This window comes from Ictalurus punctatus, unplaced genomic scaffold (assembly GCF_001660625.3).
Source record: "Ictalurus punctatus breed USDA103 unplaced genomic scaffold, Coco_2.0 Super-Scaffold_100068, whole genome shotgun sequence".
Classification (NCBI taxonomy): domain Eukaryota; kingdom Metazoa; phylum Chordata; class Actinopteri; order Siluriformes; family Ictaluridae; genus Ictalurus; species Ictalurus punctatus.
In genome coordinates, this window is record NW_026521091.1 from 1,418,828 (window position 1) to 1,446,571 (window position 27,744).

At 38.8% G+C, this 27,744-nt stretch overlaps 1 protein-coding gene and 1 pseudogene across 5 annotated transcripts; both read left to right on the forward strand.

The window, feature by feature from the left end:
• LOC128630834 (NACHT, LRR and PYD domains-containing protein 12-like) overlaps positions 1-3,380 on the forward strand; it is a 181,098-nt pseudogene extending 177,718 nt beyond the window's left edge.
• Positions 3,381-11,735: 8,355 nt separating this feature from the next.
• LOC128630841 (E3 ubiquitin-protein ligase UBR2-like) lies at positions 11,736-27,640 on the forward strand. Of its 5 annotated transcripts, none has more exons than XM_053679132.1 (20): positions 11,736-12,245; positions 12,440-12,612; positions 13,024-13,229; positions 13,322-13,415; positions 14,628-14,777; positions 15,205-15,307; positions 15,395-15,464; positions 15,544-15,692; positions 15,810-16,285; positions 16,942-17,009; positions 17,178-17,314; positions 18,105-18,205; positions 18,332-18,388; positions 20,045-20,122; positions 20,240-20,410; positions 20,977-21,041; positions 21,125-21,304; positions 23,743-23,807; positions 25,647-25,793; positions 25,916-27,640. In XM_053679132.1, exons 1-8 carry the CDS (start codon positions 12,066-12,068, stop codon positions 15,564-15,566), a joined length of 999 nt encoding a protein of 332 aa, XP_053535107.1. In that variant the 5' UTR covers positions 11,736-12,065; the 3' UTR covers positions 15,567-15,692; positions 15,810-16,285; positions 16,942-17,009; positions 17,178-17,314; positions 18,105-18,205; positions 18,332-18,388; positions 20,045-20,122; positions 20,240-20,410; positions 20,977-21,041; positions 21,125-21,304; positions 23,743-23,807; positions 25,647-25,793; positions 25,916-27,640. The 5 variants fall into 5 exon arrangements, with proteins under 5 accessions (XP_053535107.1, XP_053535106.1, XP_053535110.1 ...); XM_053679131.1 differs by having other exon boundaries at positions 20,240-20,343; XM_053679135.1 differs by lacking the exon at positions 25,647-25,793 and having other exon boundaries at positions 20,240-20,343; positions 26,923-27,640.
• Positions 27,641-27,744: the final 104 nt, after the last annotated feature.

A 27,744-nucleotide genomic window follows, 5' to 3' on the forward strand; every position in this document is an offset into this window, starting at 1 on the left:
ACACACACACTGTACACTGGAGATACTGAGGTACACACACACACACACACACACACACACACACACACACACACACACTGTACACTGGAGATACTGAGGTACACACACACTCACACAGACACAGACACACTGGAGATACTGAGGTGTACACACACACTCACACACACACACTGTACACTGGAGATACTGAGGTACACACACACACACACTCACACACTGTACACTGGAGATACTGAGGTACACGCACACACATACATACATACATACATACATACACACACACACACACACACACACACACACACACACTGGAGATACTGAGGTACATACACACACAAACTCTCTCTCTTTCTCTCTCACACACACAGACTTTTTTTTTACATGTACGTCCCTTAAAAATGGTTTCAGTTATAATAAATTATTTATTCAAACAAAAACCCTTCTGTTTTCATTTCAATAATAATAATAATAATAATGCTGATGTGGTGTTCTGTCCTCTGATTTGTGTGTGTGAGAGAAACACACTCACATTTCTGTTACATGGTAAAGAGTAAGTGTATTATGGCTGTGTGTGTGTTTGAGGTCAGTGTTCTGATATTTCATCATTTCTCTTCCAGTCTGTGTGTGTGTAAACTGACAGAGGAAAGCTGTAGAGTTCTGTCCTCAGTTCTCAGATCAAACTCCTCCAGACTGAGAGAACTGAACCTGAGTAACAATAACCTGCAGGATTCAGGAGTGAAGCTGCTCTCTGCTGGACTGGAGAATCCATACTGTACACTGGAGATACTGAGGTACACACACACACACACACACACACACACACACACACACACACTGTACACTGGAGATACTGAGGTACACACACACACACACACACACACACACACACACACACACACACACACACACACTGTACACTGGAGATACTGAGGTACACACACACACACACACACACACACACACACACACACACTGTACACTGGAGATACTGAGGTACACACACACTCACACAGACACAGACACAGACACACTGGAGATACTGAGGTACACACACACACACACTCACACACTGTACACTGGAGATACTGAGGTACACGCACACACATACATACATACATACATACATACACACACACACACACACACACACACACACACACTGGAGATACTGAGGTACATACACACACAAACTCTCTCTCTTTCTCTCTCACACACACAGACTTTTTTTTTACATGTACGTCCCTTAAAAATGGTTTCAGTTATAATAAATTATTTATTCAAACAAAAACCCTTCTGTTTTCATTTCAATAATAATAATAATAATAATAATAATAATAATAATAATGCTGATGTGGTGTCCTGTCCTCTGATTTGTGTGTGTGAGAGAAACACACTCACATTTCTGTTACATGGTAAAGAGTAAGTGTATTATGGCTGTGTGTGTGTTTGAGGTCAGTGTTCTGATACTTCATCATTTCTCTTCCAGTCTGCGTGTGTGTAAACTGACAGAGGAAAGCTGTAGAGTTCTGTCCTCAGTTCTCAGATCAAACTCCTCCAGACTGAGAGAACTGGACCTGAGTGACAATAACCTGCAGGATTCAGGAGTGAAGCTGCTCTCTGCTGGACTGAAGAATCCACACTGTACACTGGAGATACTGAGGTACACACACACACACACACACACACACACACACACACACTGTACACTGGAGACACTGAGGTACACACACACACACACACACACACACACACACACACTGTACACTGTACACTGGAGATACTGAGGTACACACACACACACACACACACACACACACACACACACACACTGTACACTGTACACTGGAGATACTGAGGTACACACACACACACACACACACACACACACACACACACACACACACACTGTACACTGTACACTGGAGATACTGAGGTACACACACACACACACACACACACACACACACACACTGTACACTGGAGACACTGAGGTACACACACACACACACACACACTCTGTACACTGGAGACACTGAGGTACACACACACACACACACACACACACACACACACACACACACACTGTACACTGTACACTGGAGATACTGAGGTACACACACACACACACACACACACAGTTTCCCTCTGTGGTGACTGTAATTGTAGTGATGTGATATTGTCATTGTTGTGTGTGTGAGATGAGAGTAAATGTTGTGTATATAAAGATTTTGTGTAGTTGATGTTTTCAGAGCTAAAACTGAGTGTGTTAAGTGTGAGAAGGTTTTCTTTCTTGCAGGATGTGGAACTGCAGGATTACAGATGAAGGTTGTGCTGCTCTGGCTTCTGCTCTGAGGTCAAACTCCTCATCACACCTGAGAGAACTGGATCTGAAGGGTAATAATCCAGGAGAATCAGGAGTGAAGCTGCTCTCTGATCTACTGAAGGATCCACACTGTAACCTGGAGACACTACAGTGAGTTACTGACTTACTGTCTCTTTACTCTACTGTATCATGCTGAATAATGTGTGTGTGTGTGTGTGTGTGTGTGTGTGTGTGTGTGTGTGTGTGTTTACACTGATGTTCTTCTCTGTCTTACAGCATTAAGAATAATACACTCACCAGGACTGGCGTATGATGGAAGTCTCACCTCAAACCTCTTCTCCAGGATAAAGCAGTCTTGGTGAAGAGTTAGAACCCGTCCCACATTTCCAGCAGTTTGGGAGCTGAATCATTGAACTTAAAGGGGCGGAGCAGAAACAAAGTCAAGAACAGGCAGAAGGTCGTACACAGGAGAAATCAACACACATAACCAAATATCTGCTGTACAAAGCAACGGCACCGATCTGCCCCGGGGATGGAGACTGACGAGGCTTAAGTACACGTCCGGAAATGTACAGCCAACTCATCCCAAAGGCGGGAGCAGGCGTGTACGAGATGTGATCGTCCAATGGCAAGCAGGAACATGACGCACCGCAGTAGACTGGGCTTAAAAGAGGAGGAGACAAGACACCCATCCCTCCCCCGACATAGACACACGAATGGAACATAGTACAAACAGAAATACAACTGAGGACGTAACACTGGTCAAGTATCAAATAAAATGTAAACGTGCATTGATGAAGTTAATGTTAGTAATTGTTTATAAATTACCATGGTAACACGGAGCTCCAAGGTATAAAAATATGGAGTTTGTCATCAATCAAACAGTAACCAGTTTTAATACCTAAAAAAGTTTACGTAGCAAAATTTAGCAAAGCGCTTTACAGTAAATTAAAATGTAAAATTAAACTAATGAAATGCTGTGCAGCACATGCTTATGTTAATGTTTGTTTCATTATATGATCATATAAATAAATAAATACTCCCAAAGTCACCAGAATTGAAAGCTTTGGTGCTGTTAAACATTTAGAGATTGAGGTTGTGGTGACTCAGTATTTCACTCAGTATATCTGGGTAAGACACAGTGAACGACTCACTGCTGGCATTCATGAAGAAGTCATAAACTCCACTGGAATAATAAATAGGATCTAATAAAACCATGAGTGGAAATTATTGGTGTAAGTTTGTAAGGATAGACTTCCTCCAACCTGGAACTGTATCCTCCAGTCCACGCGGTGGCGGTAACGCGCCTAACAGCTGCGTCTCCGACCAGTAGAAATCACAGAAGAAGAAAAAGCTGCAGCGGGTATCTCCTGAGCAGTTGAGTTATTACACCGAACTAATCATCTCCAGATTAAATTATTTCTGACAGTTTTACAGTTAGGTTTGATCCAGTTTAAACATAAAAGCTGGTTATTTTGTCTGTGTTTGAGGAATTAAAACCGTTCTGTTTTTAAACCCGAGGTAAATTAAACGGAAGCTGTGTGGCCGAATCCCAAATTGATGTCATTTCCGGTTTAAGTGCACTACATTAGGGATGAAATAATGACAGTCTACACCCTATGTAGTGCACTATTTAACTCATGAGGAGAGATTTGTTATTCTGTTTTAGCGGCACTATTTAAGTATAACCTTACTTTATCCTAAAATCCATTGTTTGCTCCCTGCTTATAGCAACTAAAATAAACAACAGTGAGTGTAAAAGTGGCTGTCATTTAGCAGCTAAAATAACTTTAAATTTCTGTAATGTTTTTAATGTATAAACTGCTAAACTGAGGTGAAGTTGGGTTTATATTGGACATTCACTGCACATTCGAGCGTCTCTCTTCTATTTCTCAACAAATAAACACAAAAAGGACAAAATGTGTGTGTGTGTAGCTGGCGAGGTGACTTTGTAAAGAAATACTACGCGCATGCGCACGTAAGCATTCACGTCAACATGTCCGCCATATTGATGAGGGAAAGACCGCGCTGTAAACGGAGGAGCTGTGGTTTTTCTGGATAATAATTTACATGATTTACCGGAGATGATAACGGCGTCGTTTTCAAAAACTTGCCCTTTGAAACCCGTTTTCCAAAGTTTTCAGGCCCCGAAACGCCGTCGTCATGGAAACGAACAGCCAAACCGCATCAGAAGTTTTCAGTTTTTATTTGAAAACGTTGTGGTGTAAACGGCCCCTTAACAACTACAGCAAAATGCTGCTTTTATTGCTGAAGTCTTTCTGTAAACAAATAGAAATGAAATAGAATTTTTATGATTCACACTATATTACACTCCATTCTTCTTCTCAAAGACAACTCTATTTTTGAAAATAATCAAGATTTTTTTTTTTGTTAAAAAATCAGTTTCATGATGCAGCTTATTATTAGAGCTGCAACTAACGATTATTTTCACAATCGATTAATTGGTCGATTATTTTTTCAATTAATCTGATGGGGGCGGGGCAAACTTTCAGTGCCTTTTTTTGTTTATTTAAAATAAAATCCACAAACTGAGTGTTACAAATATAAATTCAGACTAAAACTTTACACAGATGTTTGTCCAAAACAGAAAAGAACCCAATACACACACACACATACATACATACATATATATATATATATATATATATATATATATATATATATATATATATATATATATATATATATACACACACACATATATATATATATGTATATGTATGTGTGTGTGTGTGTGTGTGTGTGTGTGTGTGTAATTTAGGACTGTAGTTTAATTCGGTGCTTTTTGTGAATCCATAAAAAATAATGCTAACCCTATAATTAAAAACCCTAAAAAAATAATCCTAACCCTAAGTACTTATATATATAATATAAATATAAACTAACTAAATAAGATAAATGTGTGTATGTATGTATGTGTATATATATATATATATATATATATATATATATATATATATATATATATATATATATATATATATATATATATATATATATATATAATATAAACATTTATAAATAGTTAGATAGATAACATTATTTTTTATGGATGCACAAAAAGCACAGAATTAAACTCCAGTCCTAAATGAATAATAAAAACTCACTTTCACTGCACCTTGTGGTTTCTGTATCTCGGTGTCTTTAGACATGATTTTACTTTTGATCATAATGTTTGAATTAGACATTACAGATCTTACTCGCGCTACACTCTGTATCAGCGCGTCTACACCGCGCGTGACCAGCAACGCGGCCTCGTTACTAACACTTTATTTTCAGTGCTTTTTTAACTGTAAGTATAAGTAAATTTTGTTATCAGACTCGGATATCCATGTTAATATTTTTAATACTGATTAGTGTTAAATGACGGGAAAGAGTCAACACATGGGATGGTCATGGCAGGACCATGGCACCAAACGTCTCCAAATGACACAAAACCTCTAAAAAAAATAAAACCTCTCTAAATGGCACAAAGCCGTTAAAAATTGCAGACTTCTAGAAATAGCAAACATTAATTTTTATTTATTTATTTTTTGTTAAAGGTACAAAACAGCCTCTCCAAATGGCACCAAACATCTCCGTTTGATTTTCTCAGCCTCTGTCATGTCGAGTTTGGGCTTGTTTGAAAGCTAGAAGTATCTACAATTGGTCCAAGTGGGTGTCAATCAAGTTAGACTGCCAATTATAATTTAGGAGGCGGGTTGTTCAGCATAGCCAAAGCAGATTAGCTGCTTTTAGAATGTGTCTCAGTTCCGTTTATGGCTAATTACTAAATTCCAGAGGAGATGGATATCAAAACACTTAATGCATTTTGAAGAGGACATTTGTGACTAAATATGGAACTTTGTGTTTGTTTTCTTCAATGAAGCTGATGGACTTTATACCGATGGAAATGTGCATGATTTATAAAACCGCGAGTGAACTGGGTTTTCGTCTATGTAGGAAATGTAAGGTAGTAAACGTTTACACAAGACCGATCTTTGGTTTAAATGTTATAATTTTATTGTGGCAGTTGTATACGGTGTTTTACTGTCAAAAAAGCTTTACTCCTGATCTCTGATTTATCTCTGTCTCAATGTTTTTCATGGAGAAGTGTGAATCGTTTGCCCAGCAGGGAGCTCAAACTCCGCCCCTTTCCCATCCCCCTGCTCACTAGCAGTTAAACACACAGTCATGAAACTGCACACACAGAAAGTCGTTTTCCATTCCGTCGGCGGAATGAACGCTAGTGTCGGGGCGAAAGCGGTTAAAAACTTGTTTATTATACAAATTATTAAATAAGTTTTAATTGAAAATACATTTGATCGTAGAGGAAAAGGTAATTTCTCTAACTCGGTGCAGTTCGTTGGTTGAAATGAATTTAAAGTTGTCATAACTCAAAATGATTGATGTTTTGCAAACTGTTGCGTTAATGTTTTGTTGAGCCTGAACATTTATTTTAGAGAGTACCGACAACCTTCACAGCCGTATTAGACCTGTACTCCAGCAGTGTAGTGAGTGTGATCTGTTTGGAATGGTTTGAGCTTTGGATAGATCAAGCTAAATAAAACACTTAATACACATGGGTAATAATGTCTGTTTTTATATTATTTAAGGTTTTATGCGAAACATAATCCAAAATGATGTACAATTAAAGGTTAGTATAATTAGCCTACACTGAACAAGTTAAGTGATATATGTGCACACATACTAATCATGGGTCCAAATATTGCTAAATTTGGCTGAATTATAAAAGCCATTAGTCGTACTGAATGAAGAGTCGTTTGGGAGTTTATTGCTGAGCCAAATGAACTGACTCACTGAAAAGAGCTGGAATAACCATCACTAATTTGTGTATGTTTGATTCCTGTATGTGTCTATAAATCTTTACGTGCCCTGATGTTTCCATGCCAACTGGTCATGATTGCAGTGAACTCAAAGCAAAAAATAAATAAACAATAATAATAATGTAACTGCTGTTTTACTAAGTTGAGCAGTGTAAGCGTGAGTTCTTTTGGCGTGAGGTATCTGTGTTGCACAATGATGAATAATTTGCTGTATATTTCTCTTTAAACAGTGCCTATGTCCAGTAATGAATAATTAGTAAGATTTGATGGTAATATTAGTCTACACTTATTTTCAAACTTTTTGTAACATATTTTCTGTCTATTCCAGATGTGTTGAGTCCTTCACATTAGAATAAGATGAATAGTTAATGTTGAATTAGGATGTGCATGGATTACATGTGTGTGGATCGGACAGTGTTGCATGTTACGTGGTGGTTTCTTTTGCTGTTGATGTGACCTGTTGTTGTGCTGATGTGGGTCTCACTGCAGTGACATGTTTATTAGTTTAGTTCAGTTACAGTCTCTTTGCAGCAGTGTAGTTTGAGTGACTTGTTTCTTTACTGAACCGTAGACTGTTGAATAGAATAAAGTAACGTGTGAATATACAAATATATATTATATACGGTGTGCTATGGATATGTAATACAATGTATACGACACACAGGTCTCAATATTTAAATAAGACAGTGCAATGGTCACAAACACGAGGAATGGAGCGTATACTGCACAATCTGTGAGTGAATTGAAAGTCTTTATACTGTATCTGTGATTGTGCTGTGAATTTAATGCAGGTGTGTGATCTGGGATTTGCAGAACATGGCAGAGATGTTTATGGACCGCAGTGCAGGATGGGAAATGTAGTTCGTGACATGAGTAGACTTAACACCAACTTAATAGGATCAAATACAGTTTAAATGAAATGGATACATTTATAAAGAACTTTTTTATGCCTTTCACAATGGCGCTCAGTGAAGGAAACAAATTTGTATTAAATTGAAACCAAGCTCATAGTTGATAAATTTTGTTAGACTAGTTAAATACACATACGCATTACTCCTGATTAGAGATATTTACAGAAAGTGAACAGTTTAAATGTCATGTTTGAAGGGTCTGAGTGATATTTTGAGTGTGGTACAGTTGTAAGTTAATAAGGGACAAAGGGGTGCATGCATGTCTACCCTTTAAACTAAACACTATTGTTATACACAGTAAAAACAAATTCAGTAGGATGTTTTGAATAAAAATGAGTGAGATAAGAGAGACTAGAGAACTGTAAATACATGTCTAGATCTCAACCTCATTTACTCTATTTTTTTAGTTCTGTATTATTGGGATTATCTCTCGTTAGCACAGACGGGATATTAACATGTTAGATTAATGTACATCACAAATAGTCCTAGACTAAAGGATTTAGTTTTTTCGTTCACCAGAAGGATATTAAGAAAGGAATTCAGGAAGGGAGAAGAATGAATCTTTGCCATTTGGGGTTGTATTTTTGCAGACAACAGACTAGAACTCTTTGACAGATTAACTAAACATGAGAGTAGAAGACCCCTTTATGAGAGGGGGTATTCCAACAAATGATATTTGATTAGAGATTACACGAAGATGAGAGAACTGAAGGGATGGGAGATTAAATCAAGTATTACAAGAAAAGCAGGGAATTAGCCATCACCTGTGGAAAGAGCCATTTTATTTCTCTCTTTATTTATTTAACCTTTATTTAACCCGAATAGCCTCTCTGAGATTACTTCAGTAATTTTTAAATGATTTAATAGACCAACATTATTTAATCTCTGCAGTAATATTTCATGATCCACTGTGTCAAGCCTTTGATAAAACAATAAACAGGGAAGTGCAGTAATCACCTTTATCTAGAGATTACACAATATTGTAAAATAGTGAACTAATATATTTATCTTTCATATCAATTCTGTATTTTATTCTTCATATACACATTACAAAAAATTAGTACAAATCTAATCAGCCCCTTTGATCTATGCCAAATATCTTAGTTCTGAAAATCTTTTCAGCTTGCTTTAGGTAGAGTTTCAATTTTCAGTCTCAGTCGGACCTGGACAGAGTGCACCTTCTCCTGAACTCTTGTCCCCGACAGCAGAGCCACTTATTGGCAACTAAATCAAAGACTAAAAGAAATATTTACAAAAGATTTATGAAGTTGCTTGGATATCAGTGAGCACTGATTTTGTTTCCAATTTTCAGTAAAATTAAGTACATTAATAAAAATAACCAAATACGCCAAGCATTTTCTGCAGAGGTGCTTACTGGAAACTTACCCCACCTACTGCCCACAAAAACTGGGCATGCAGCATGCAAAGTTCTGGTATCCGCTTCTCCACTCTTTAGTAGGTTGAACCAAATCCCTGCCGAACCCTGTAGAATAAGTGAAGTGAGTGCCATGTGCCTCATGATCATATTCAAATGTAGACATGATTACTAGGTTCACTAACACTTTTTGGTGGAAGTGCAACACCAACATCAGGAAACACAGCTTCAAAATCAACTTCATCACTCATCTGAGACAGAACAGTCCATTTTTGAATGATATTGAGATAATGAGGAACAGTATGGATGTAACGTAGAATACACTGAATGTCAGGCCTTACACGGTGGTGTAGTGACATTGGAGGCAGAGCAGAGAGACAGAGTGGTGAGGCCATGAGCTGTAATGATATCTTCTGCAGAGCAGAGGGGTAGGGGATATCCTCAGTGGAACCACGCAGTGGAGTAATGACCTCAGCTGAGTAAGGAAGCAGAGCAACCAAAGTGGAGCAGGGAGGGTGGGAGATGATTTTACCTAGGTTGTGAGCCCCCTCCTCAAAGAATTTCCTGAGGGGACACCTGGCAAGCCATTTGAGTGGCTCTGACCCAACTTCCCTTCCCCAGTAGTTCCCACATCAGGCAATTTTTCTCCCCTCTACAAAGGTATGACAGAGTGGCCTCAAAGTCTGGCTTTAAGCATCCGGCCTGGCAAGTGCAGGCAATCCCAGTTAATCAGCCTGGAGTATTCTGGGTAACTGAGTTCCCCCACAGGGCAACTCTTGCTGTGCACTTCTGCTGTCCTCTGCTGGCTGTGCGGGGTGTAGCACAGCCTCTTACACCTCACTTGTGCCTTAATACGTCTTAAAATGCTACAAGCAACATATGGAGAAATTAAGCATTTGTTTTAATCCTATGTGCCATGATATGGCAATGACAATTCCATGGATGCAGCATTCCCTTTTAGCGAAACACAACGCAAGTTTTAATGCATTAAAAAGCTCTTTTTGTTGGAAAGAAACAGAATGGTAATGGGTAGCTGATTGGCCTACAGTGAGTGACATGTCATGTGTAAGTGAGTTCTTAAAAGAGCCGGACACTGCCAGTACCAGCAGTGTGATCCTGACTCCAGGACAGGAGTCAAAATGAGAAAGGCACAGCTGCACAATAGCATTCCAAATAGTGTCCCCAGTGATACCCCTTGCTCACAGAAACCACACACAGGCCAGTGTCTATACTATTTCCCAAAGCGCCAGCTCAGCCTAAAACATCTCTTTAAGTGCCTGATGAATGTGAAGGTGTCAGGGTTGGACTAAAGTCGGAACAAACTGAACCAGTGGACAGAGAGCATCACAGTGCTCTCATAAAAATAAATAAATAAATAAATAAAAACAGACATGGAAAAGCATTTAAGTACATTGGTAGTTGGGCTATAATGCAGAAGAGTGACACGGCACTACACACAGCCAGTTGCTATTACTGGGACAACACCACCGATGGACTCTGCATGGCCAGATGGGAGAACTATGCAATAATAATAATAATAATAATAATAATAATAATAATTTTTATTTGTTGCCGCCTTTCATTACACTCAAGGATACCTTACAAGAAAGACAACATACAAATATAGCTACAAGCGGTGATTATCGGGATCCAAGCACAAACTGCTTGTGTACAGTTATACGATTGACCATGTCTCTTTTCAAATATAATACAAGTCTTTAAGTGTCTCTACATGGAAGTGTTATTCTATGTACTATATTACAATATACAAATAATACTGTCTTCATTTTAATTGGACAGCAATACATTCAGTCATGTCTAGCAACTTAACAAATGTTTTCAGTGTTTAGGATATATAAAAATTAAGGTATTTTGATCACAGATTTCTTTTGCAAACGGATTAGGCTTAGATGATTTTTAGACTTTATTAAACTTTATGAAACTATAATGAATTTTATGCATAGTGGACCAATTGAACTATTTATACTGAAATGTTAAACTATGAGACCTGAAAGGATTTGTTATCATGTGGCTCCCTCTGGTGGACAACATTAGTGTTATGGCCTTCTCTCATTCTCATTGATATAAATGGCTGATATTTTAAAAATTGTTGTTGGCACTCAGAGCATCAGAAATCCATGAAACATGACATGCTTACTCAATGTCTTGTCCATGTATACCACATTTTGTGAAGTTTGAATATTGTGTTTAGAAGGCCAATTAGTCATTATGGGCCACACCCAGAATCAGCCTGTATCTCCGATAAAACTGTTACAAAGCGGTGTTGCTGCTGATCATCTGTAGGTGGCCCTAGGGGTGTTTTGATGTGGCTTATTGTGCGTGTTACTTAAAAGCTGTATGTCAACATGAATATTTAAATGACATGTAAGGAATGCTTACTACACAAACTGAACTTCCATGCACTGTGATGTGTGCATTTTATTTTCCATATAGTGAAAACTGTCAGGACACCTGCACCAGGCAGAACATGTACATATGAAGGCCATGGTGTAGGCCAAGGCTAATGATGTATTGTAGTATGTACTTTGAAGAGAAACAGGCAAATTAAATGTTAGTAAAATTGTAATGCATCTTCAGTATTTAATGGTATGGTGTGTGTGTATATACTTTTTAGTACACAAATGTGTTCTATTGAACATCTGCTTAGTTTTGCTGACTTTGTGTGTGCATGTAGTTCTAACTGCACTGCTGTATCGTTTTCTTGTAGAAGTATTTTCCTAAATTATGTGTCTTTTTCTACACAGATGGTGGTTAGCATTAAAACGATGGTGAGTGCACAGCTGCTGCACCTCCCTGTGAAGGAACAGGGCACTGTCACAAGGAGGTCAGACTTTGAGCAACTTTCTATTCCACTGACATATTAACCATTACCCTTTAAAGTGTTGAAGAGCTTAAATCTACGTGTGTGTGTGTGTGTGTGTGTGTGTGTGTGTGTGTGTGTGTGTGTGTGTGTGTGTTGCAGACTGTGTGGGACAAAGACAAAGCAGAGAGGAAAAGGAAAGCTGAACTGTGCTGGAAAAAGACCATGACTCAAACATTACAGAGCCAGAGTCATTTTATCAATAAGTACATAGATCTGCTCACGCAGGATTCAGAGGATCTGGATGCCTCAGCCTCTACATCAGCAGAGCATAGGTACCTAAGCATGCTCGTAGTGACGCAGCGTTCTTAATAATTCAACTTGTATTGTATTCTCAATATCCAGTCAGTACATTTATGTCAGTAAATGCATGCATCAACACTTCCTTGACTTTGCTGAGCAGTTGTCTGTTCTTTGTCCTAAAAGTTCTTGCATATAATGGTGGTCTTCACATAACATAAGTAAATTCCCATCCTTAAACTCTTTATCTTGCATATTCATTTAGAGCATTTTCTGTTGGGGTAAATGAGTAGAGAGGATCCTAGGCCATTTTTAGCAATTTCCTGGTGATTAAAAAAAGATGAACCCATTTATTCAACATTGATTATTTTAACAAATTCAGAGGTGCCTTAACATAAAATTAAGGTTATAGTGTACTCGTAACCATCCGTCTCTGCTTGGTACAGCCCCAGTTCATGTGACGGTGCTCTGGTGTGTGTGGGACCTCGTTGTTGGCGTGCCAGAGGAGGAGAGAGGAGGCAGATGGAGATGTGTATCCTGTGTCACGAAGCACAGGAGATCCTACCTGATGGCACCGCCATGGTGCTCGCTGCCTTTGTCCAACGCTCTACGGTCATGTCCAAGATCCGCAAAAGACTCCCTCACAATCCAGGTAAGGTTATGGTTTACAGTGTGCAAGTCAAGTAATTGGATAGGTTTGAGTAGCCAGTGTGCTTATTTCTGGAGGATACATGTGTGTTACAGAGAGCTATGATCCCCTCTTCATGCACCCTGACCTGTCCTTTGGTACCCATACCGGCATCTGTGGCCACATCATGCACTCTCACTGCTGGCAGAGGTGAGGAGTTGGGCAAAATGTTACTTCTAGACAGCCTTCTACTTAATCCCAAATAAAAAGTTTTGCTGCTTTCAAATGTTTGTGGATATAGGCAATAGATCAGCAGCTAACAGTAAATAGTTTGTCTAGAAAATAATATGACCTCTATATGAGCAATCACAATAAATTAGCTAATATTAATCAATCAGTCGGGATGTTTTGTGACTGAAAAGTCAAAAACCTAATCTGTGATGTACAGGAAAGTCTTCATGGATGTGTGGTGATCGATAAGATGTAGGTCCAAATTGGATGTGTTTGGCTTAAATATGCGATCTGCAGATATATATATATTTTTGTCCCAATACAGTGAGCTGATCATCGACACAAAGCATGAAACAAAGCTTGCTATGTGCTCTTGACTATTTTTCACTGTCTTAGATCAAGCCAGTGTTACTTGCGTAGTCTGTAAACTTATTGCGCCTCATGGGGAAGCAAAGAACGTTAACCTGATCTGACCTTAGGAGTAAGTGCAGTTCAATTCAATTTTATTTGTATAGCGCTTTTTACAATAGACATTGTCTCAAAGCAGCTTTACAGAAACATCAACATGGTATACAGATATTAAAGGTGTGAATTTATCCCAACTGAGCAAGCCACTGAGTGGCGACGGTGGCAAGGAAAAACTCCCTAAGATGTTTTAAGAGGAAGAAACCTTGAGAGGAACCCGCCTCAGAAGTGAACCCATCCTCATCTGGGTAACAACAGTTAGTGTGAAAAAGTTCATTATGGATTCATATGAAGTCTGTATGGCCTTAGGAGCAGCCAGAGAGTATCAAAAGCTAATGAAATCAGGTGATGGAACTTGTTATGATTGGTAATCAGCAATGCTCGGTTGTTGAGGACATCAGATTCTGCCGTGTGCTGTGTGCTTCCCAATCAAAAATACTTTTCATATGTTCCCGTTCTTCAATGGAGGGGAGTGCTGTCCAACAGTTTACACTCCTGAAGAATAAGGTTACCTCGGAGAGCTTTACAAGCAGTATATGGTGTTCCCACGTCAATCCTACATCCATGTCAAGCTTAACAGCTCAGTGGATCAGTTTGCTTGTCACTGCTTAATAGATGTGACCAGTTCGGTCATTTCTGTGATTGCATGGTACATATAAAGCTCATGGAAATTTGACAGGTTGTCAAATAATGGTCTCTTAATCTTGTAGTTATTTTCTCTTACAGATACTTTGAGACACTCCAGAGTCAGGATGCGCAGTGGCTGCATGAGCAAACCAGTTACGATGTAGAGAATGGGGAGTACCTGTGTCCACTCTGTAAGTGTCGCAGTAACACTGTCATTCCTCTCCTGCCCCTCACTGAGACCACCTGCAGGTACTCGCATACAAACTTGTGCTTGTGATTATTCTAAGTGGAGTTGCTCTGAATCCGGACCGCTTAATATTTTAACCATTGCATTGGCGAATTAGTTGTAGTGGCTCTGTAACCAATGCAAACTTGCCTATGAAATGCCATGGAAGGGTACAGAATGACACTGTAACAGTGCATACCCCATTCCATTATTCCTCTTATTTATTTATATATTTTATAGCAAGGGAATTGATATCATCTGTAGCTGAATTGCATGTCTTGCCATGTTGAGATCAGAGTATAGAGTTTCTGCTTATGTAAGATGGCTAATCCACTGCTGTTGCAAGATATTTAATCACACTGACTCAGTTTATTACAGTAAATTTGCCTGTTGTCCCATTGAGTTTGACATTTTCTCTGGTTAAATAGTAAAATGCATGCATGTTTGTAGTTACAGCAATAGTGAGCAGCCAGGTCTGGCTCATTGGCTGAATGCAACGTATATAAGCAGATCAGAGCCTTGCACTCTGCTCATAAGAGAGCCAAGCCAACAAGTGAGTCTCATCATATATAGTGCGTGTGCTCCTTATTTGTGTGTGTATGTGTGCACATGCAGTCATATTGTGGTGTTTGTCTTTTAGATGCTGGTGAGACAGAGACTGTGGAGGACTCTCCTCCTCCTGAGAGTTTCAGGCTGGACCACACACCAGTGTAAGCATACCCACGGTTTCCTTTCACAACTGCGTATCTGAGCGTGTCTTTAACACTGATCTGTGATGTGTTTTGATAGCAACCCTTATTCAAGCTCCATAAGGGAGATGCTGATGACATTTGGGACCGCAACTTATAAAGTTGGCCTTAAGGTGCACCCTAATGAGCAGGACCCCCGTGTGCCTATCATGTGCTGGGGCAGCTGTTCTTGCACCATCCAGTCTATAGGTCAGTCTGCACCCATTTCTTACAGACTAAGAATTCATGTATAAGATTTACAATATTCACTGACCTGTGTTAAGGGGTAGTTAGTAAAAATGTTTTGCTTTTTGGTATTTTGTACAGAGAGATTATTGGTAGATGAGGAGAAGCCTTGTTTGGAAGTTTACCCTGTAGACAGGTATGACAACCCAACTTATTGTCATATCTCAGCCCAGCCAGGACTCGGTTTCCCGAGAAGCAACACCCACTTCTAACATGGCCGCTGAGGACTACACTTCCCACACACGCATGCGCTCACCTCCCCGGAGTTCTGATCTCACACACCTGCAGCCAATCACCTTGTCCACTCACCACGGCTTATTAAGAGACTTTGGTTCAGAGACACTTTGTGAAGTAAATGTTCAGCAGACTAGTTTCTCTGTCGTTCTCCAAGCGTTACCTACCGTGTTTATTCGATGACTTTGGCCTCTGTCTTGCCCCGTTTGTTTTGTTTGCATGATCGCCTGACCCTCGCTTGCTTCTTGACTATGGACTGTGTTCACCCCTCTGGATTATTCTGCCTGAACCTGCCGCCCGCTTCTGCTTCTGTATTCCCCACGGTACGTGACACTTATCATGCCAGAATGAATTCTTCTTTCGAGGGATGTGTGATGATGTAATAAATTCTGTATCAGAGGTATTGATAGTGCTGTTAAAATACTCCACTAAGCACTGTTTGCTTGCAGGATGTAGTAGTTAATTGTACACTAGAATAAATTCTTCCGATGATTTGATTTGCTTTTCACTTGTAATTCTAAATATAAAAGCATATATATAACTGTGTATATATAAATGAAAATAGACTGCATCTGTCAAATCATTACTCAAGCTTCTGGGCATCATTCGCACTCTAAAGATATCTAGAAGATTGCTCAGTTATGTGTTCGGGGTTCATTTTGGTAGCATTACTAAATATTCTGAATCACAAACATCTGCAGGTATTATGCTCTCCTTCCTCAGTTCTAATTTCTTCTATATCCTGTGATATTTATCCATATTTTGTATCCTAAATAATAAAAAATAAGTGTCATAAAACGTGCCCTTGTTTAGGAGACTATTTGAGTTCCCTGGCTCAGTTTGGCTCTGCATGCTGGACTGTCTCCTCTCACTCCTCTGTGCAAAATCACTTCATGTGACTGTTGGCAGATATATTTATTTCATTATTTATTTTTCTCTCACTTGTAGTTTTTTAGTTCTTTAACTGTGCTCTGTGCAGCACTTGTTCTTGATCCCTAGGTGGAAAGTTCCCCCTGCATTCTGGATGTGGACATGTTCCACTTAGTGGTGAGCTGAAAAGCTTGTTAAATGATACTTTAGGCACTATTAAATGTATATTAGCATCAGATTAAAGTATCATTGTTGTCCAGAATCTAAACCTGTCTGTCTAACAGGTCAGTGTCTGTGGTTTCTTTGGCTGTAGTCTCTGAATCATGTTTTGTGTTTGTATGTCAGGGGAGTCAGGGTGCTGTCCTATTCAGCCTTGCACTGCTTAGACTCCTCAGGGCTTAGTGCGGATACTGCACACCTGCATCTCTTCCACTTGGGCATTGTTGCTCACCTGGTCCAGATCCTCCTCACCTCTGTGCCAGGTTAGAGCATATTCTACTTGGAGCACGAACAACTTAACAGTAGATGGTGATCTGTGTTATATTGTCATTTGTGTGTGTTTATTAACCCTCGTTCTTACAAATGAGTAATAACGTGTTTGTCAGTATGAATGTTCTTTTGGGATGTTTTTTTTGAGTGTGCTGTCAGGCACAGTTGTGTGGGAGTCAATAATGGGGCTGTCAAAGTAATTCACTGCAGCCAACAGCATTAGATTTGTGTAGGGATTTATTTTGGGTTTTTTTTGGGTTTGAACACAATTTTTAAAAAGTGCTTAAATTTAATCCTAACAGGCTAACAGGTTTCTATACAGGCTGCAGTACACATGTTTTTTATTTACTATTTGTGTTTTTTTTATACTGTTTCAGTATTTAGTAGACTGTTTTGTGAATAGCAATGGTTTTGTGTCTGAGTTGTCAAGTTTTGAGTTTTGCCAAAACTTACTGCTTATTAGAGATGCCGAGCAAAGGTGCTTCAAAGTATTGAGCAAAGGCTGTGAATACTTATAAACGTGCTTTTTTTTGTTTTTTTATTTTTCATAAATTTCATACTCATTAAAAGATTTCAAACAAACTTCTTTCATGTTGTCATTATGGTGTATTGTTTGTAGAATTTTGAGGAAAATAATGAATTTAATCCATGTGGGAATACGGCTGTAACTTAACAATGGAGAAAAAGTGAAGCGCTGCGAATACTTTCCGGATGCACTGTATATAGTATATTGTATGTAGTGAAACTGATCTTGTTCTTTCCCTGTCCCCTATCTATCTGTAGGTGCTGGGGAATGGGAAGTGCTGTGTGCATATGTGTCTGCCTCCTAACCTGCTCCAGCTCTATTATAATCACCAGGAGCTTCTGGATCCCCTGCTTCAGGGGTAAGAAAGTTCATAAGTGAGCCGAGAAATGACAGGTTTTCTGTGAATGCTGATGATGCCATATCATGTGTACACATCATTGATTGTTTTGTAATGGGTTGAGTGTGTTGTCCATTTGTCCTGCAGGTGGTGCTCACATCCAGGCATGCAACAATGTCTCCAGTCACCTGAAACCTTTATAAGGTGATCATTCTTTGTTCTTATCTATAGCCTTCTGAACTTTGCTTTGAAATGGTGGTTTTAACCCTCTTACCCCGTAAGGCCGATATAGCGGATTTACAGCGTAAATGTTATCCGCGTGAGGCCGGTGTACTGGCATTGCTCTGCTATGATTCCTTACTTATTTAATTATTATTTTTTGACCCGGAAGGTTGAAGTCATGACGACACGACGTGATTACAACATTACGCTGTCATTACAATGAAGATGATCCAAGCGTGAATATTGGTGTAATAGTAGAAGTTAACTAAAAATGCCAAAGTGAACACAGGTACATCTAAAACAGGGGGGGAGAAAACATACACAGTTACACAGGCGAGAGCGAGGATTCTAGATAGTGACAGCAGTGAAAGTTCAGGTGATGTTGAAACCGAAACTGATAGTGATGCAAACTCATGATTCAGACCCTGATCCGTCTTCATCTTCAGCATCAACCAGTGCGACTGACACTGCAGGGGTCTGGAGTCATAACCTGACCATCTCTGTGCATTCGTGAAAACACTACCTGCTGCTCTGATTATCAGCAGAAACTTGACTTTTGGGGCTAAAATGCATGGACTGGAAATCCATTGGGGTCTCCCCGCGCAGGTTCGAATCCTGCCGACAAAGCCAAATGTTGTGGATAAAAAATGTCATAAAATAAACATAAGGGAGAAGAAGGAAAAACGGGCACCTAGACACATAGAAGCGGGATTAGGCGGACATTGACAGATTGGAATTACGAGCAATTTAAGAGCAGTAATAGTCAAAAAAAAAAGTCAAAAAGAAGTGTACGAGCTGAGGAGTGCTAATACACACACACACACACACACACACACACACACACACACACACTCGTGCAGTCAAGGGCGGGCAAGTAGACACAACATACATACACACACATGAATAACTTTAATAATATCTTATAGTAATAGAGAAACTCTATAAAAAACAGAATAGTAGGATATGCAGGACAGTAGAACTGTAATGATATTAAGAAGTTGGAAGTACAGTAAACCGCTTTTCAAGTAGTATAAATATATATAAAATAAGAAATATAGTGCAAATATGAAAATAAATTATAAACGAGAAATACAGGAAAAAAAGGAAAATATAACTTACTCATGATTCAGATGGTGAAGATTCTCGTCTCGCAAGGAAAGCCTTAATTTTTAGAGAACCATGAAGAAAGCCAGTTATAAGGGTGGCTGCCCCCCCCCTCGAGATAACGATAAGACCAAGGTCCCTCCCGGTTGTTTAGTCGTCTTGCTTACGTCATTTTTTTTACCTAGGGAATTGGGAATCCTGGTTGTTGACAACCTAGGTAACTAGAAACTCTGGGTTTTTGTTTCCTGGGTTGTTGGAAATGCCTGGGTTCTGATTTTATGTGTAAATTAAAACCCCTGGTTTCAATTCTATGGGTAAGTGAAATAGGCCTTTTCTGGAAACCTATGGGTTATCTAGTGTGTGTACCTTCCATTCATACAATTAAAGTGTTGATTTTGACCCAGGAACTCAGGGTTGGCGTGCTGTTTCTCTGGGGGATATAGGGTTATGGGACATAATACTGTGGGAACTTAGGGGTAAGAGGGTTAAGACAGAATGGTTTCAGTGGTTTTTTTGGTTTTTGTGTGTGTGTAGTTTTCCTTGGGAATCCAATAAGCTAATTGATGTGCCAGAGGATTACTGTGCACTGATCAACTAGGCTTTCAGCTTCACGTGAGTGTGTGTACTGAGTTGCATTCATTTATACCCAGTATCTGCTTAATAGAATAGAATTCTGGTGGACATCTCTAGTTATTGCTTTTGTGTTTATAACCTCCATTGTTTTTGCAGCTGTCCTAAGTCAGATGGAGTTAAGTCTTGAGCTCAAACTCTGTGCTTGGTGTGTGGCACGATGCTGTCTTCTCAGAGCAGCTGCTGCCAGACTGAGCTGGAGGGTGAGGACGTTGGAGCGTGTACTGCACACACATTTGTTTGCTGAGCTGGTGTTAGCATCTTCCTCAGGTTAGAAGGAAGACACATCTGTGTTGATTGCCATGTCTTATAGGTGCATTGCCTGTTTATATCAGGGCTGGGCATTGGTGTGAATTAGTCAGCAATAATCCCTCACACATGGGTTACTCATTTTGGGAAGGAAGCTGTAAAGCTACTAAATAAGAAAAATAACAGCAGCTTGCTAAAAATACTCCGAATAACACTTTAATTTGAAGTTCCATAATAAACTATTTATAAGCAAGGAATACAGTTTATTATTGAAAGAGGATGTAATAATCAATTAACTGGTCAAATATTAATACATAACAGGCATCTTCCAAAATGTTTAAAAAACTTTTCATTTATTAATACATGACTTCTTATACTAGTGGGACTCCACCCTGTCCTAGAAACACTCCATCCTACACAGTTTCAAGCTTCCTTTCCTCCCAAAACTCAACATCTCAGTAATCCAGCAATAGGCCTGGAGTTGAGACATTCCTGCTGAATTAACATTTATGGTTGTGAATATACAGCATTTCTAGGCATTGTCAAGTCCTGGCTTGCAGTACATGAGCCTCTGCTGTCTTTTACAGGGTGAGGGAGAATCAGGTTCTTTTCCTGTACCTCGATGACTATGGAGAACTGTCCAAGGGCTCAGGTGAGAACTCAAACAAGATACTCAACGTGTCTTGTAAAATTTGTGTTTAAACCACTGTTTATATCATTCTCTTTCCCTCCCAGATGGAGGAATGCGCTACAGAAAGATTCAGAAGCTCTGGCGCCAGCACAGCATCACCGAGGAGATGGGTCATGCACAGGAAGCTAATCAGACTCTGGAGGACATTGACTGGGAGATCCTGGATTTTCTTGGCTAAAGCCAAATCTAAACTGACCAGGGATCTGCACATTTACCTAGAAATGGTGCGTAATCTTGAACATCAATTACTGAAAATGTTGAACATTTCCTTTTTTTTGTTTTTACATTTCAAAATTCTAAAAACTTGTTTATTTCTAATTTTAAATAAAATAAAAATTCTTAATCAAAATAGACAAATGTCATATTCTGAGATATTTCTAAAAGAAGTTCAGTGATCCATAAATAATGGATGCTGTAATGTACAACTGTTCTGAGCACATTTTCTGTTTTTCACTTGCAGCCTACAGCCAAAATCCCCAGTACTGACTGAACACATCAAATGCTGAGTTTACTTTTACAGTCTTGAATTAACACCTCTGCTAACTGCGTCATCACCTACAGTGCTGAACTGACAGTTTACTTAACAGCCATAATGCTCACTGTTTACAATACGAATTAAAGATTATATAAACCCTGGAATTGTGAATTAAGCACACCTTTGGTTAAAAGATGGGGGAAAAAAAGAATTGGTTTATCACTCGTTGGTTTTGTAAATAAGGCTTGGTGAAAATTAGGGTTAAGCTTTGTTTGTGCCACAGGCTATATACCTTTCCTCTAATTTGTTTTCAATGGATGTGTACTGTTTTACAATCTAAGGGCTTTGTTTGCATCTATAATGATTACACGGATAAGACATGTTTACCGTTTGCCACTTTCCTTTTTTTCTCTCTCCTTAGAGAGAAATAGTTGGTATATATTGTAACCGTAGTTTTGACAGGTATAGGTCAAAGGTCAAAAAGATACACATTCTAACTCTCTATATCTAGATCAAAGGTCATGATCATAAAAATATGAATAGTTATGTTAAATCTGGATCACATCCATTCGTGACCATACATGGTGCGGCCATGTGTGTTTTTCCGCCCCACACGTTGCGCACACATGGTACATCTTTTCACATAGAATATGAAACACTCTGTGGTAGGTCATAAAAATATATATAGTTATGTTAAATCTGGTTCACATCCAAATCGTGACCATACCTGGTACGGCCATGTGTATCCCACATCCAAACAAGTTGCACACTCATGTTTTTTCTTTTCACATAGAATATGAAACTCTCTGAGGTAGGTCATAAAATATATATAGTTATGTTAAATCGGGGTCCCATCCATTCCTGACACAAATGTTACTATACTATTCATTAAATTCTACTAAAGCAATGAATTTGGGGCATGTTCTCAGTTGTGATATGACCAATAGTGGACTCGTGTATAGGCTACACCGGCTAATACATTTGATGGACTATTTTGCACTAGTACACGTAGCTAATGCTAGTCATATTTAGCAGTGTCATTTGAATATCCACTCTTTAGTTTACCGTAGCAGTGGATAAGAAGGAAAAAGTTTCATTTGACAAATCTGTTCATCTAGAGAGGGCTTTTCATTTGTGCTATAGGAAAGATAAGCATGATTACATTTCTGCTTCTTCGTGTAAACCTCAACTACATTGTGTAATCTAATTTGTAAACCTCAACTACATTGTGTAATCTAATTTCATGTATTGATGCATTTTTTATTTTATTTTTTTAAAATCTTTTGTCATTCGCACACGTAGCCTTCTAGCTCCACAGCCTTTGGACTGTGGATAGTTCTATGAGAGGTAAAAGTAGTAGACACAGTGTTTATTTTTTGTCTATATTGCTCATTTCATTCAGTGCTTTAACATCTATAAATCCTGCAGAGATGTTACGTATGAGATTTGTAATGTAAATCACGCTGGATTTTACTTACTATTGTTATAAAACTTAAAGGCAGTCATTTTTCCTGGATTAAAAGACTGCATTCTACTGCAGACAATCTAAATGGAGAAACATAATTTTAAAAATGATTGTCGACTTACCAACTTGTGCTCATAATTATGGTAATTTAGTACATAACACTTAAATTCCTTTTAAATAATGTGAAAATAAAGTGCGTTTGTGTGCGTCATATTTTTGTTTGGATGTGTAATACACATGGCCGTACCATGTATGGTAACGATTGGATGTGAACCAGATTTAACATAACTATATATATTCTTATGACCTACCACAGAGTGTTTCATATTCTATGTGAAAAGAAAGAACATGTGTGCAACGTGTGGGGCGGAAAAACACATGGCCGCACCATGTATGGTCACGAATGGATGTGATCCAGATTTAACATAACTATTCATATTTTTATGATCATGACCTTTGATCTAGATATAGAGAGTTAGAATGTGTATCTTTTTGACCTTTGACCTATACCTGTCAAAACTACAGTTACAATATATACAAACTATCTCTCTCTATCATCTCATACACTCAGCAAACAATATGGATGGAACTTTCCAGAGTTGTGGTGTCACTTTTCCTGCAAAGCTTTAACCATCAGAGAGTTATCTTTTACTGGGGCTTTTAGCTGCAGGAGACTGAATTACTAACAGTTTTTTTTGTGGATCTGATTTTTTCTTTCGCAGGAGTGGATCTAATCACAGCCTGTGATATTTGTCTGTGCACACAGGATGCCTGGTTTCAGGTGAAGGTATGAGGAACATTAACTTGCCATACATTGCTTGCTTACATGTTTACACCAAGATCTGTAAACAAGTTATTTTTGCCCATATGATCATATATAGAGATAGTAAGTGATGAGAAGATAAGAATGGGCTGATTGTTCTGACTTGTACAAGCCCCTATGAAAGAGTTGACCACAAGGGGGCACACTCTGAACAATTATTTACATTTGCAGTTTGTTGAAGATTAAATAAACCACAGTGAGCATCAGATGTCTGGTTTTAATACAAAGTGGACTATTTTATTCAATTCAATTAAATTTTATTTGTATAGCACTTTTTACAATAGACATTGTCTCAAAGCAGCTTTACAGAAATGTCAACACGGTATACAGATATTAAAGGTGTGGATTTATCCCAACTGAGCAAGCCACTGAGTGGCGACGGTGGCAAGGAAAAACTCCCTAAGATGTTTTAAGAGGAAGAAACCTTGAGAGGAACCCGACTCAGAAGTGAACCCATCCTCATCTGGGTAACAACAGATAGTGTGAAAAAGTTCATTATGGATTTATATGAAGTCTGTATGACGTTAGGAGCAGCCGTAGTCCCAGCAGTCTGGATTTAAAGAAGATTTGAGCTCCATCCAGAGGCAGAAAGGATCTGGATCTCTAGTATCTCCATAAATTTGTGTGGGGCTCGGCGAAAGGAGAGAGGGAGAAAAAAGATAATTATGACTGCGAAGTAGTAGAACAGAATCTAGTCAGGGTAGGCTTGAGTAAACAAATACGTTTTAAGCCTGGACTTAAACACTGAGACTGTGTCTGAGTCCCGAACACTAATAGGAAGACTGTTCCATAACTGTGGGGCTCTATAAGAGAAAGCTCTTCCCCCTGCTGTAGCCTTCACTATTCGAGGTACCGTCAAATAGCCTGCATCTTTTGATCTAAGTAGGCGTGGCGGATCATATAAAACCAAAAGATCGCTTAGATATTGTGGCGCGAGACCGTTTAGTGCTTTATAGGTTAATAAGAGTATTTTATAATTAATGCGAGATTTTACTGGGAGACAATGCAGTATTGATAATATCGGTGTGATATGGTCGTATCTTCTAGTTCTAGTTAGGAGTCTAGCAGCTACATTCTGGACTAGCTGGAGCTTATTTATATTCCTACTGGAACATCCAGACAGTAAGGCATTACAATAATCTAATCTAGAGGTGACGAATGCATGAACTAGTATTTCCGCATCATGTAGTGACAATATGTTTCTTATATATGTTTATGATATTACCATCTTGTCATTTATCAAAGAAGAGCTACAAAACCTGAAATTTGTTCATTTTTAAACAGAAAAATTCTGCAGTGTAGCTGTTCTAGTGGGCTTTCCCACTGGAAGTTTAGTCCAACACAGAGCAGTTTGCATGAAAAGTTGGTAATGTGACCGTCGTAATGTGGACTGGGAAGTGCACTGCGGTACCGAACCCGAGACTACCTGTAGAAGGTGGTCCGAGTTCAGTTACAATGGAACTGTGAATGTGAACGTAACTTGTATCTGGGTCCGCACTTGTTCAGGAAGTAGAGTAACCTGTGCTGAAGGCCTGTTATGGTGATGACGTGTCATGACACGTTTTGGCCCAAATCTGCAGTAACTTTGAAAAAGTGGAAGCTCCTCTAAATATTGTGGAGTTTCTTGATTTTGCGTTAATTTCTGTGATCACAAAATGGTGAAATTCTGGACTGACACATGGAAGATATAGAATGATAACAGAAGAATGTGACTTTGGGTTGTACCGTGTATTTTTTTTTCATGTAGCTTAATTATTTAGTATAAATGAAGGCAAGTGTGTGTTCTGTTCTTCATCTCTGCAGTCGTGTGTTCCCTGATAGTCAATGATTGCTGGAGCTCTGGAAATAGCAGGTGAGATTGCAGGCCGGAGTCGCGTCGCTGTCCAGGGAACCAAAGTCAACCTCCCCTACTCCTGAGACCACAGTGTGACTGAGAGCCTAGACTACATGGTAAGAATCTGCTTAAGACATGAATAGCATTTTTAGCCTCAAGGTAGACCCATGCACACACAGTATGGCCGCAAACACAAAGTAGTGCGGTCAAATCTGAGATTTCTCCTCTGCGTCTCCAGGCTACTTGGAACATGAACATGTTGCAGACACAGGATCTTATGAAGTCAGCGCAGGCAGCCCTGGAAAAGAAGAGTCCGAAAGATGTGCCCTTCTCCAAGCTTTAAAGGAGAAGATCCAGGGCTGTTGAAGCTGTGGTGGAACTGAGACATCATCATCCACATATCTTCAGTTCTTCTTGCTAAGTCTCAGTTTCTTTTTAGTCTTTTTATTTTTAGACTGGTCAAAAGACCGATTAGTGGAAGTGAAATGATAGATGAACTTTTAATTACTTGCTTGATTATTTGCAGGTGCTTTGTACAGTAAGACAGGATAACTAATACTCAAAAGCTTGGTTTGTGTGTTAACATGTACAGTAGATGTACATAGTTTTTTCTGGTGCTGTGTGACTGCAGAATGTAGTGCAGTTAACACAGTAAATTTCCTTGGATGCTCACTTTTAACTCGAGGAGGTCACAGGTTGCCCAGACATCTTTTTTTAAATCTGTCAATCCGTCACCCGCACGTCATTCTTGGCGACGAAGAGGAGGAAGCTGGACAGATAAATTCATTTATTTATTTATTATCATTGCTGTGTTTCCTCAATCGAGTGCAGAAAGGAGAAAAACAACACAACTGGTTTAAAATAAAAATATAGAAAACAATCTAATGTAAGGTTCTGATCCGGTTTGCTTTCAGCAGGAAGGCTGTCCTCTTTCCTGTTGCTCTTTCCCTTCTATTAGTCCATTTGTCCAGTCTGAATCGGTTTGATTGTTTGATTCGTTTCGAGACGATTCGGAGTCAAATAATTTTCTAGTGAGAGTCGCACACTTCCAAATGAACTAGACTGAGATGAGTATTTGATTCTCACTTGAAAGTGATTTGACTCTGAATCAACTCGAAATTAATCAGTCAAACTGATTCAGACTCTATAAAAGGACTATGAGGTGTGATTAAGATATATATTCCAATGTTTTGCTTTACAATTCCACTGTGTGTGTGTGTGTGTGCACGCATATGTGTTTTTCAGGAGAACGAGAAACTCTGACACAAGAGTACATCCTGACCATTGGTACTGTGTACACATCAACATACACACACGTCTCCATGCTGGACAGCTCAGGAGCTTTCACACACAGTGCTAGGAATATCCCGGGACAGAGAAACGCACCTTCTAAGTGAGCGAGTTTAGCGTCAACCGGTGAAATTTGCTGTAGCGTGAACACTTCGCCTCTGTGAGCTTCACTCTCCGTCAGGTTCACTGTAATTAGACATAAAATGTACATAATGTTTATGTTTCATACATTTAGGATTTAATGTTTTTTTTTTTTTTTACCCTTCGAGGAACAGAAATGATCTTTTGAGGCAGGTTCTTCATCACTACCTGCTCCGTTTGACTCAAAAATGTAACGACCGGTTTCAAAAAGTCACGATGTCTTCAGTTCATGTGATTTTACTGTTGAATTTAAACAGGAAATGTGAACTTTTTTTCCCTTTATGTTTCCTCTACTGTCTTTTTGCTGTGATCTTGAACACAGTTGTAATTTTTAAAAATAAATAAATAAATAAATAAATTATCATTCTATTCTTTCTCACTTTCCTTGTCCTAATTGTCCTGTATCTGTTAAATCTGTTTCATCTCTGGTCTTTCTGTCTGTATGAACACTTGTAGAAATGACATGTAGTCCATATTTTTAAATATTTTTATTCATGATTTTGAATTTAAATAAAGATATTCTTTAATTCTGTATTTTGTCATTTAATTATCATTAGAAATCAGAAGATCAGATTAAAGCCACGGCTTCTTTACCTGTCGAAGCTGTAAAACTTTCAATAAACCAGTCAATAGATC